This window comes from Lathamus discolor, chromosome 4 (genome assembly GCF_037157495.1).
Source record: "Lathamus discolor isolate bLatDis1 chromosome 4, bLatDis1.hap1, whole genome shotgun sequence".
Lineage (NCBI taxonomy): Eukaryota > Metazoa > Chordata > Aves > Psittaciformes > Psittacidae > Lathamus > Lathamus discolor.
This window is the reverse complement of record NC_088887.1, coordinates 65,900,741-65,913,267: the sequence shown is the minus strand read 5'-3', so window position 1 is coordinate 65,913,267 and position 12,527 is coordinate 65,900,741. Positions and strand designations below refer to the sequence as shown.

The following is a 12,527-nucleotide window of genomic DNA, read 5'->3' as shown; positions in this document are numbered from 1 at the left end:
GCAAAGCTGTAATAAACCCCACACTTTTCTCAAACTATGTCTCATTTCTTATATGAAATTTTGTATTTTACTACCTTCCTTCACTCCTATTTTTACTACCTGTTTTCTGTACTTTATTTAGAGAACAAACAGCATAGTATCTAGGCATCTTTAATTAGAAAGTTTGAAATATAAAGCAGTAAATAATAGAGGTTGAATACAGTCAAGCTAGGACAGTGGGAATCCTGTACTCGACACATCAATTTGAATTGTGTTATGGATTACTGAAGAGTAAATACATTTTATGGAAATATTTGCACTCCTGTGAGACTTTTTCTTCATCTTGCACATCTTACCTGGGTCATACATAAAGATACTGAAGTTACTGCTGTCACTTCTTGAAATAAAGACATCTTGCTCAACTTTGCAAGATGTTTGACATCTTTTTGTGATGATGAAAATAGTGGAGGTTTCAAGTTACCGTGCTTGGCAGAGTGAGTTTTTTAAATATGACTTAAATCTGGATCAAGCTGAGAATCCCTGTCAGCAATTAGTAAATATGTATGATTTTAACTAGTTCAGGAAGAAGACTTCACTATGTTTTTATTTAGACATGCAGCATGTTCAGTTAAATGGTAGACTCTATTTCTGAACTATATCTGTAATCAGAATTCCACAAACAAAAGATTATTAATGGACATATTTTTATATGTACAGTGCTTCTCAAATGTTCTATTTATTGATTAAATTTCTCACACTTAAAAAATAAAATGTCATCTTCATGGAAGTAAATACAGTGGTGATATTTCAAGAGGGAATAGAGTTCATGTAAATGCTTTATAATATTAAATAGTTCCTTAGACTGACAAAAAACCATTTTTAATGACACTTGTCTTTATATGAGAACTTTCCATGCTGTCCCTTTCAAGTAAACTTTATTACTTATATGCTCCATCCCAAACAGCCAGGTCAAAGCACCACTGTGACTTGACTAGCATTTATTCTATGATTTTATGATTCTGTTCTGGGTTGTGTAAGCTTCTAACTCTTAACCTTTCATTCTGTCCTTGTCACTTGCTCCTTTATGAACACTCTGGAGGGGCATCTACCACAGCTTAGGAAACACGGATGTAAGCTTCCCGAAAAAAAGATCAGATGTACGAAATGAAGATAGGAATGTCATAATTGTTAGTGTAAAATACACATCAGCACAAGCACACTGTATAATGTTACCTCAGCCGTGAAGGGTATTTGCTTCATCTTTCAGCAGTGAGACAGTAACTATCAGTTGTGCTTTTATAGGTCTTTAATGCTTAGTATATGATTGCTCTTCAAGGATGAGGAACTCTGAACTTCCAGGTACAGATTTTTTGCCAATTTAAAACAAACTGAATTCTGAAAAGGGTAGTTTGAAGCCCTGTTGAAACCTCATCAATTAGTCTGTCTGTATGCTCCTGCACTAACAAATGTTCTGTCATAAGGACCTTTTTTTCTGAAAAAAAGGTGGCAGCTGCGAATAATATGAACCTCAGACTTTCCATAGTTATTTCCTTCCAAAGGTAAACTTTACTGTGCTTCACCAGAGGTTTCCTGGTGTCAGCAAGATAATAATTTTATTCCAGTACAGAGGGATATTTCTTGTATACTGTAGTTTCACTATGGAATGTGGTTACTGCTTTGTCTGCTTAATGACATATTCCTGGTTGTGAGAATGATATATAGACCTTGGCCAGACAGAAATGCTCTTTTGGTTTGATGCATTAATTCAATTACGATTTTAACAATGTATTTCAAAAAGGCTCTGTTGAAAAAAAAAGAGAAAGCCAAAAACTTGTGTCTTTTGGATTGTACATGAAGTTTGCTTATGTTCTAGAGATAGTGGCTTTTGTAAGCTGAATATGTACGTTCATCTAACTTGTACTTCAGCTGAATAGGGTGATAGTCTTCAAAGTAGCTGTTGTGTGCTCTTCATTGAATTTATCATATGACAGTGGTGCAGCATGGCAAATACCAGCTAGTAGAAAATCCTAATGTTTCATATGAGAGGAAAGAAAAAGTAGTTGAACTGGCAGGGAGGTTGCTTGCTTTTTTTCTTTAAAGAGTATTCACATTTTGAAATTATTTGCTGAGTAGTAGAACTGCTATGTCAAAAGGAAAGTAAGTTAAACCTTGCAGTAGTGGCAGTTAATGGAACTTGATAGGAAAGAACTTTTCTTCTTCTTAAATTGGATAATGAAAGTTGGTTTGTGGGGGTTTTTTTGTAGTAGCATGTTTGGGGTTTTTTTTGGGTGGGGGATGTTTGTTGTGGGTTTTGTTGGGGGGGGGTTTATTGTTGGTTTTTGGGGTTTTTTTTTTTTGTTTGTTGTTTTTTTTTTTTTTTTAAGGCTGATAAATTACAAAGTAACTTTTTTAATATGAAACTTCCTTAAGGAAGATCCATTCTTCATATTTATGTGCTGGGAGTATCCCAGTCAGCATGGTAAACTGAGTGTCTGTACCTGCATAGTAGAGCATGGGTGTGCCTGACCAGCTAAGAATGACCAGAGGCCCATCTGGCACTCTATGCTGTCACCAGCAGTAGGTGCATAGGGAAGAATGCTAGAACAAATAAGAGCTGAGACTGATTTAATATATCAAAGAACACTAGAAGTTAAATTACGTTAAAAAAAATGTTTTATAAATAAAAATAATCGTAAATTGTCAAACTTAACCTTTTTCAGCTATTCTGTTCAAGTGGGATGTATGTATGTAAGAGATACGTAAAACATGATCTTATGTTGTTTAAATAGCATAATAATACATAAGGCATTATTATATATAAAATGGTATGTGCGTGTATATGCACACACGTACAGAGTCCAGTTGTTAAGCTGGCAGCTTTAAGAATATATTGTCTCTTGGTAGTTGGCATGTACTATAAAAATCTGTATATTAAAAATACTGGTCACAATGGACATGTTCAAGTTTTGTGTATGTGTCATGATCTGTTAAAAACATTGGAAAACTTAAGTAACTGCAAGACTACTGTTCAGCTTTTATCTTTTTCTCCCTGAATTTATTATCCTCAAGATGGATTCTCTTTTGCAGAAGGTTTAAGAATCAGCATAGCAAGATGTCTACAAACCAGGGCTGAAGTAACATAGTAGGTATTTTTGTCAGAATGGTTTTTAGCATTTACAAGTAACATTTGAAGCAGTTGAGGGAGAGGAGTGGAAGCAGGTTAGAAGAGGGAGGGTGACGTTTTAAAACAAATAAGCTGTAAGAAACTGAAGTGTTGAAAGAACTCAGTAATGCAATATGGAGTGCTTTTTTTCCCTTGTAGCTCCAGCTTTTGATGTCAAGTGATTACTGAAACTCTCCTTTTACTTATGATATTATCTGCCTCTTAGGATGGAGAGAAGCTTGAAATGTGAGCCAAAATTCTGGCTTACAGATATCAAATTAAAAGGTCAAAATAATGTTAAAAAAATTAAGCTATTGTTAAGAAGACACTGTTTTATATTTTTGAATTCATGGAACTAGCTCTAACACGGAGACACTGGAGCTGAAAGCAGTAAGGTATTAGCAAAGAAGATTCAAGAATTGGTGAGATGGAGCAGAGGCATGAGTGGAAATACTGTGGAAGTGTGCATAAAGGGGTCAGCACATGATTACACAAGTACACCAGCGCTGCAGGTGCTATTACTATTATAAATGGGAAAAAAAATCTAATTGAATTGTGCACTTTTAACTCCAGGCAGTCTGATTTTACATTTCCTTGTACAGTGCTTCAGATGCATCTGTTCACACAATGTGGTCGTCTCTTGGATGGATATGTAACTACTTCTTGCTGTCTGACATATTGCCTTCTGTATGCAAAAGGAATGTATGTTCTCTGACCTCTTAAGTTTTTTGCAGCAATTAAAAAAGGTCTGTTTCCAACCTAAACCTTCAAACCTTCCCCAGCCTAAAAGCTTCAAGTGTGTAACTATTTGGCTAACCTCATTTCCTTCAAGTGAGTTATATTGGGAAAAAAAGTAGTTAAATATCAGTTTGCAAAAAGCACAACTAGAAATTAGCTTAAGGAGAAAACTAGTATTAACTCTCTATCTAGGCACAGTAATCTGATGTATTTAGTATCTTAATTTTTAATGTCTTTTCTTCAAAGACTTTTATTTTGTTCCTGCCTGACTAGGGTAGAGAAACTGCCTTAAATGCACTTATTAAAAGTCTTGTTCTGAGTGGCAGCCCACTGTTGTTTCTCATGGGAGTGATTATGGTGATTAAACATTAATCATCCATTTCTAGATACTGCTCAGAACTCTTGATGGCTGGGGCAGAGTGAGGTCTGTCTAGATATCTTAGTGGTCTGTCTGTCTTGTCTAAACCCCTTAAAAAATTGTTACTTATACTTTGAAGATGAATGGGCAGAACAAAGATATACTTTGTATGTCTGAAACCCAATGTAATAAAGTGCTAAAAGTCTGTGAGTTTGCTTGAAAATAAAGTTTTAAGTCGTCTATTGTATTAAAGAAGCATCCATTTTCAACAACATCTCTCAGACCATAAAAGCGATCTGATTCCAGGTAATTCACATTTATTCAGGTAAGAGAGTTGCTGACCAAAGGTGGAGCTGTGAGAAAGACCACTGCTTTGACAGAAGAACCTGAGGTTGGAATATGAGGGGATTGATTCCAAGGGTACAGATGAAAGTTCAGCCTTTTGATAGATTGTTTTAACTAATTTACTTCCTCATACTAGATTTTTAAATATCTAGTCTGACAACAATTTGCTGTCACCACCCATTTAGTCAAATAACCTGCTAGGAGATTTAAACAGGAAGTTCTTGCATAAGAGATTACATTTTTATTTTATAAATGGTGAATTGGGGAGCTTGTATAAATCATCACATTTTAACAGTCAAAACCCCCTCTAGCATAGAAGAATACCTTATTTTATCGAAATAGCTAAACAGAAAATTTAAACAAGTTTTTCACTGAAACCTCCATTCATTTTTCCTTCTCAGCAGATGGAGATTTTTAAAAAATAAACAGAGATAATTTGCCTGATAACCAGTTACTGATGAAAATACAAAATTGTTATCACTGAATAAAATCTGTATGGTCATATATCACAACAGCAGCTTTGAATGACTTTTGTGCAAGGAAAATAATCAGGTCTAACCAGTTCTCTTTCAAAATTCTAAGATAAGTAGCTGTGTAGTGGGCAGTGCAAGCAGCATTCCAGTGTGATGAAAAGTACTTGATTGCAAAGTGAGAGCACTTGACTTTCCAGCATGGGTGCCTGCCTGAGTTTTGGCTTGCTCACAGGTGATCTAATACTGAGGTAACTATTAAGCCGGCTAAGTGTTTACTGAGGGCATATTTAGAATAGATCCCAATTTTTGGCACATGATAGAAAAAGAACATTTCATTCCTATGTCTTAAAAATGTTTAGGCTTTAACCCCCAACAAGTAAAAAGATTACTGTACATAATAGGGCTTTCACATACAATTAGGGCATAATTCTCAAGGATCCTTTCCACCTGCAGATGTAATAGAGGTATTTTCCTTCTAGAGCTCTGTCTGTCTTCCCTTTCAAAGTCAAATTCTAAAAATGTCTAGCTCATGGCATAACTTGCATATCAGCAAGCGTCAGTGCAATCTGCCAAGAAGAGACAAGGCACATTTGTAGCAGAGCAAATAGATTAGGAGAAGCTTCTTAGTCCATCTCTTTAGAAATGAAAGTTACATTGGAGTTGTCATTTCGTTATGTGTCAAATGATAATTTGAATAATAAGATGATACAGTGTTGGTTTTGCCAAGCAAGTTTTTGCACCTTTTCACACAGTTTTAGCTGCTGCTTTTACATGCATTCCAATAAGCAGTCCTTGCAATTTAACATATTTTGGTTTTGGAGCTACACTGAGCTGTGTAAAAAGAGTATGACTGAACCTGCTGCAGGGCAGAGGAAGGAGCTGCATGATGAACTCCTTTCTCTCACTTTTATGTTGTTCTTTTCTTCCTTTGAAGTTTTTGTTTTTTCTTTGCGCTTTTGTATACTGTTTCTTATGTAATTTTATTAAACTTAGGTAATTTGTAAGATCAGTAGAGAACTATGCAGGCATTTACTCTTACTCGCTGCTATAGTTTATTTTGAGGAGTATTTTTGTGTCTAAGACAAGGAGCGGAAGAGGGGCTGACAGCTTTTGTCAACTTGCTATGACTGCATAGTTAAATCTGAGTGCCACATATCTCTTCAAGTCATCATGCAAAATAGAAGTGACTTAAAAGTACTGTTTGAAGTGACTAAGAAGTTTTTAAAATCCATTGGTGGCTTTAAATGCACTGTTCTGTAACTAGATCTCTGAATAAGCATTGTTGTTAGAACTTGTTTCAGTCACAAGTATCAACATTATTACAGTTCAGAAAATTGATACAAATCCAACGGTACATGATTGCCAATTTAAGATCCTGTTTCATTAAATTGTTAATCAAAGTAACAAAAATAGTCCTGTTTCTTGTTTAATCTTGAATTGTGAGTTACAAATGTGTTTGATTTTTAGAACAAAAAATGTGAACGTTTCTCTCAAACATTCATAATCTGTGCATTTGTTTTCAGTACACATTTTGGAACTTTGTACCAAAAAATTTGTTTGAGCAGTTCAGAAGAATAGCTAACTTCTATTTTCTCATCATTTTCCTTGTTCAGGTAAGTTATCCCCAGTTTTCAATGCATTTCTGGAGTTTGAAAAGGTTTAAAAATGCACTGGTTTTGATGACTGAAGAGGTAAATAGTTGACCTGGGACAAACTTTTGTACTGATGATGTGATAAAAGGAGTTTTGTTTCATTTCCAGGTTGTGAATATGTATCTAACCTAAAGAGAAATTGATGCCATCACCAGTTTGATGGCAAGATACCTCTTGATAAAATTGAAAAGAATGTGTCACTTTTATTTTGTTATAAGCAAACATCCAGATCAGCAAAACCATTGTTAGATTGATGATAAACTTTTGTTAGTTTTGCTGAATGTTAATTTTTTTTATAATAGAACGGCATAAATTTTCCGATTGCACTGGAAGGCTGTGGAGAAACTAAATTCTAGATGCTTAAACAATGCTTGCTTAGGGTGGTACATAAATACTTGGGTTTGTAATTATTACCTCACACAACTAGTTTGATGCTTTGTAGGTGTTTTCATTCTGAACCTTTCACAATCACTTAAATATATTAAATGATAAAAATCTTAGAAAGTTAAGTGAAAAGCTGCACTACTTGGCACACCAGATTCCGTAGAAGGAAAAGCTATGCAGATTGCCAGGAAAATTTAGACTTTCTTATCATTTGAACTCTCTCTCTGCATTCTACCTCTGTTTATAATTGCAGAAGCCATAGCCCAATATTTCAGTATTTACTCCTTGCACGTGTAAGAACAGCTGTAGTTACAGCATGTAAAAATTACACTATCCTGATTTCTAATGTTGCTTAGTAATTTTGTCTCCAAAGCTGCAGCTTTCCAGTTTGGTTCTTAAATTCTTGCAAGCAACTACTTTTACTAGTCTTAACTGATACTTTACTGTATCTTAACTACAGCATATAGTTGTTTTCAAATTTTGTTGGTATAGTATATATTCTTAAAATTGCATTAAAGTACTATGCTTTTTAATTAAAGTTCCTTAGTGCTTTGTAACATATTGGTGAAATGATTACTTGAAACATCTTGGTTGAAAAATTGACAAATTTATATTCACAAAAATATAACCAGAAAATATTAATTCCTTTTGTTGCAGTTAATCATTGATACACCTACTAGTCCAGTTACAAGTGGACTTCCACTTTTATTTGTCATCACTGTAACAGCTATAAAACAGGTGAGTAATTTAGTGAGCAAAAGTAAAAATAAAGAGAACATTATTATTTGGTTTGTGTATTTCAGTTTTCCCTGCCTTTTTGTGTTAGACTAAATTAGGGCAATGCTGAAAGAATAATTGTGATAAATTTTGAAGGAGTTTTATTTTGTTTCCTTAGTTTAAGTAGAATTAGTTGCTATATGACGATGTTTCACTAGTTCAATGCAAACTTGTAAATTATTTTATAATTTTGGTGTTCTTGTGTTTCAAGGAATCATTTCCATTCTTGTGTTCAATCAGCACAATTCAGCTTTTGTTTGTTTGTTTCTAAATTGCTGTCCGCATCCTATTATGTTTTTCCGTGACTGAAAATGAGCTTAGTATGAGCTACAAAAACTCTGAAAAGAGAAATCTGCTCTTAACCTTCACGTTTCCTTAGCCTTTACAGTATGAACGGATAATGAAAAGTATTTTGGTTCAGGTTTTCAATATATATTTGATTATAATGTACAGTTCATAATGATAGCTGCAGTGCTTTCTGCAGATTAGCATTGAACAGATGTTACTGTATTATATCATTTTTAATGTTAAAATTAACCGATAAAATGGATGAAAAACCATGCAAGTATTTTTTTAGATATTAGTTGTTGCTACATCTTCGAGTATAAAAGGACTTACTAGAAGTTGTTCTGTCAAAATAGAATTTTGTAATACAGGTATGGAATTGTACAGGTTTGCTATTTGACTTTCAAGTTAGTACTACCAAGAGGATAATGATTAAGGTAGTTTTTCACTGGCTATCCTAATGCTGTAGTGCTACCTTTGGCATGAGCACGTAAATGTAGATGGAGTCTTCTTGAAATTAGTGGAATCTCAGATAGATATAGAATGTTCTAATTCATATGGGGATATTAAAATCAGATCTGTATGTTATCAGAGCCTCTGTAATTACATATTGCATCTAGATGAGGAATTAATCAGGAATGAGCTCATAATTGCCTTTCTTTTGATTTAGCCAGAGATGAATTTATTGACTTTGTGAGTTTCAAGCCAGCTAAAGGAGGACAAGAGGATACCTGATCTTGCAAAAACCTTGCTAGTGCAGAGTTAATTTGTTGAAAATTTGACTAAATTGGAGCTAGCAAGTGATTTTATAAGCAGTACTTTGTATTTGGCGCCTGCAGTACTCTTCTGCATTTGCTGTACCATCTCACCATAGCCACAGAATAGTTTCTAATAATTTGGGCTCCTAAAGTAATAGTCACAAGTCTTGTTCTTTACAGTGGTTCTGTTATGTGTTTGGCTTTTCGCCTTCAGTCCAATTTAATGATGTTTGCTTCTGTAGGATAGCTGTCAGTGTAGGCACTCAGTGGCACAGTGAGTTCCATTTCATGGTTTGGTCTTCTCTGTAACTCTGGGTCCAGATACCAGCCATTTCCTTCCTTCATTTCAGTGAACAGAATGTGAATGTGGAAGGAAAATCTGTACAAGCAGCATCTTTTGCTGGGCTGCTTGGAGAAGTTAGTACTTTCTGTGGGCATAAGGAAGTTCTTTTACTTCGTGTTTCCAAAAACTGTTGTCTTTCTGGGGAAAAAAAAAAAAATCCATTAAATAGTTTAATTCAAGACTGCTTCTGGGTCAAAGTGCTCCTTATTTTAGCTCAAAACTTGTAGAGATAAGACTGTATTTCTTACATACCTATGACAGATTTGATGATTAAAAAACAATGGCTAACAAAAATGAGGATGTGATGTGTTGACCCTGGCCAGCAGCCAAACACCCACGCACTCCTTTTCTTACTCCCCTCTTCTGTGGAAAATAGAGGGAAAGTGAAGATACTTGTGTGTCTTATTAGTGACACTTTCATAGGGAAAGTAACAGCTATGCCAAGCAAAATAAAGAATTCATTCACTACTTCCCATTGGTAGGCAGATATCCAGTCACTTTCTGGAAAGCAGGGCCTCAGCACAAGTCATGCTTGCTTAGGAGGACAAATGCCATCACCACAAATGACCCCTTTCTACCTGCTTTCCCTGAGATTTTCTTGCTGAGCACAATTACATATAGTATTGAATATCCCCTTGGTCAGTTTGGGTCTGCTGTCCAGGCAGTGTCCCCTCCCAGCCCCTTGCCCAGTACCCCCAGCCAACTGGCCTCTTTTTTTAGTGTATGGGGAGGTTGGAGAGAAAGGCTTGATGTTGTGCAAGTACCGTTCAGCCATAGCCAAAATACTGGAGCATAACCAACACTGGTTTAGCCCCAGTTATGAAGCACAGCAGCATATGGGCAGCTCTGAAGAAAGTCAACTCCATCCCAGCCAGGCCCAGAACAGAGGGTAATTTTGATTGTCCCTAACTATTCTATGATTCCATGTACTCAAGAGAGTTAGATGTAAAAATGCATATGGAACCACTGGTGTCTTTCAGTCCCAATCTTTATCCCACAGCAACACATTTTGAATGGAAAGTTGCAGATTCCCTGTCCTTTACTTTGTCTGTTTCTGCATGTAGCTTTTGGGCGATCAAAATAAGTTATTCTGCAGTCTCTTAAAACAAAATTCTTCAGGTTGATATATATTGTATATAAGGTTAAAAAGTGTAACAAGTGTATAACAATCAGATAATAATGACCACCTTCAGTTATGTCATTGCTTCGTCATCTTTCAGTACAGAGTCTGAGTCTTCCAAAATATACTTCTGTGCCTCTATCTTCTTGGCAGCCGCTTCTAGGAGTACTTCGCACTTACTCAGGAGTCAATAGAGCATGAGCAAGAGATAATCACTTAACCACCAGAAAGTTCTACACTTTATAAACACCCCTATTCATCAGAATGTCTTCAGTAAAATATATAATTTTGTTGACTAATTTTAACCATGAATATTCTTGTTTGTAAATGTCCAACATGACTGACATGTATCACGATTTCATTTGTTCTAGTGAGAATATATTCTTTTCCCCTCTTCCCACCTCTCCCTCCCCATTTCTTGATAAAGGATAATCTCGATTTGGTTGGTTGGTTGGTTTGTTTTGTTGCAAGATAGAGCTGATTTATGTCTTTATAGCCAAATGTGCATCACTGTGTCATTCCATTTCACTGTTTTCTAGGGTTATGAAGATTGGCTTCGACATAAAGCTGACAATGCAATGAACCAATACCCTGTTCATTTCATTCAACATGGTAAACTGGTTAGAAAGCAAAGCCGAAAATTAAGAGTAAGTAATTATGACTTAACAGAGTAAGGCTTTACTTCACACTTCTTGTAGAACAAATTATACAGAAATGCAGAATGATGATGTTGCAGCAGTTATTACATTTCATTGAGATTAGACTCGCAATATACTAATTTTTAATTTAATGCCACTCAGTAAATTTTATAAGCTAGATATGTTTCTATTTTATCTTGTTAACTCCTCTCGTAACTGTTCCATTCATTTCTCATTTTATAACTCAAATTTTTCCACTCAGGATTTGTCTTCTCTCCATTTTCAGTCTATGGTTATGCACAGTGTTGATGTATTTAAAACAGATTATCATAGTCAGTGCTACTGATATGTCCTATGTATACAACATAGATATATGCATACATATATATACAACACATTCAGAATACTTTCTCAATTACTTAACAGATCACAGCCTCTTCATTGGCTGTTGGATGTTGCTGCATTCCCTTCCTGGCATTTTGAAAGTTATTTTCAGAATTAATTTCTGACCCCCCCCCCCCTTTTTTTTTTCTTTTTGTGAACAGATTCCTTGATTCTTTTCATCATTCTCTTTAGAACTCAGCAAATTTGATAGCTATTTGTTTGGATTTTTCCTTATTTCTACTATCTTCATTAGGGATATCTTTTTCTGCTTTGCCTTGTTTGGACATAAATGGCTCTACAGTGTTCACAGCCTTTCTGCTGATGCCTTTCTCTGTCATCTTCCCTTTGAGTGTGATAGCTTCTGCCTAGGGCTTTCTGGTAATAAAAAAAAAAATTGAAACATCACATGCTGAGTATTCCATGTACATAACTAAACAGTTAAATATTCCAAATAAAGTACCACATGACTGAAATTTGTGTTCCATTGAGTAATTATTGCCCATATTTTCTCAATTTCTACCCTGTTCTTTGCATTTCAGAGACTGTATTTTGAGCAACTAGATGGTAGGAGACAGGCATAAGAAATATTTGCATGGAAAGGGATATCTGTAAATACCTGTATAAATATCTGGATAAATTCTTGGACATGTATTAAGCAAGAAAATGGACTAGAACATGCAAAGGTAGACTGTTACGTACCTAAAGCCTGTGGACATTTGATTAAAGAGGTTTCTTTTTCACTGCATCACAGACCAGGTGAGGTTGTCAGGCATGTGTGGAGGTCATCTGATCCAACCCCTCTGCTCAAGCAGGACCACCAAGAGCTGGTTGTCCAGGACCAGACAGCTTTTGATTATCTCCAAGGGTAGAGATGCCACAACCTTCCTGGGCAATCTGTGCCATTTGTTCATTTTTTTTCTTATAATTGTTTGAGAAAGATGACCCCCAAAAATGTATCAACACCTTTTTTTCTTGAATGGTTTAGAGCAATATTTTGAATTTATAGTTGGCTTCCTGTTCTGTGACACTCAAACATGCTGTAAGATTTAACTGTGTTTTCATGAATACAAACTAATTTGCTCACCTTTAAATACAGATAAAAATAGGATGGACTTCTAGTCATAAATTCT

The 12,527-nt window shown here is 35.3% G+C and overlaps 1 protein-coding gene across 2 annotated transcripts in view; it reads left to right on the top strand.

Annotated features, from left to right (window-relative positions):
* ATP11A (ATPase phospholipid transporting 11A) overlaps positions 1 to 12,527 on the top strand; it is a 116,090-nt gene that overhangs the window by 60,272 nt on the left and 43,291 nt on the right. For both annotated transcript variants that reach the window (XM_065677901.1, XM_065677902.1), the window contains exons 3-5: positions 6,580 to 6,669; positions 7,750 to 7,830; positions 10,915 to 11,022. In XM_065677901.1, the coding sequence (XP_065533973.1) occupies positions 6,580 to 6,669; positions 7,750 to 7,830; positions 10,915 to 11,022 (279 nt within the window). The remainder of the gene's footprint in view (positions 1 to 6,579; positions 6,670 to 7,749; positions 7,831 to 10,914; positions 11,023 to 12,527) is intronic.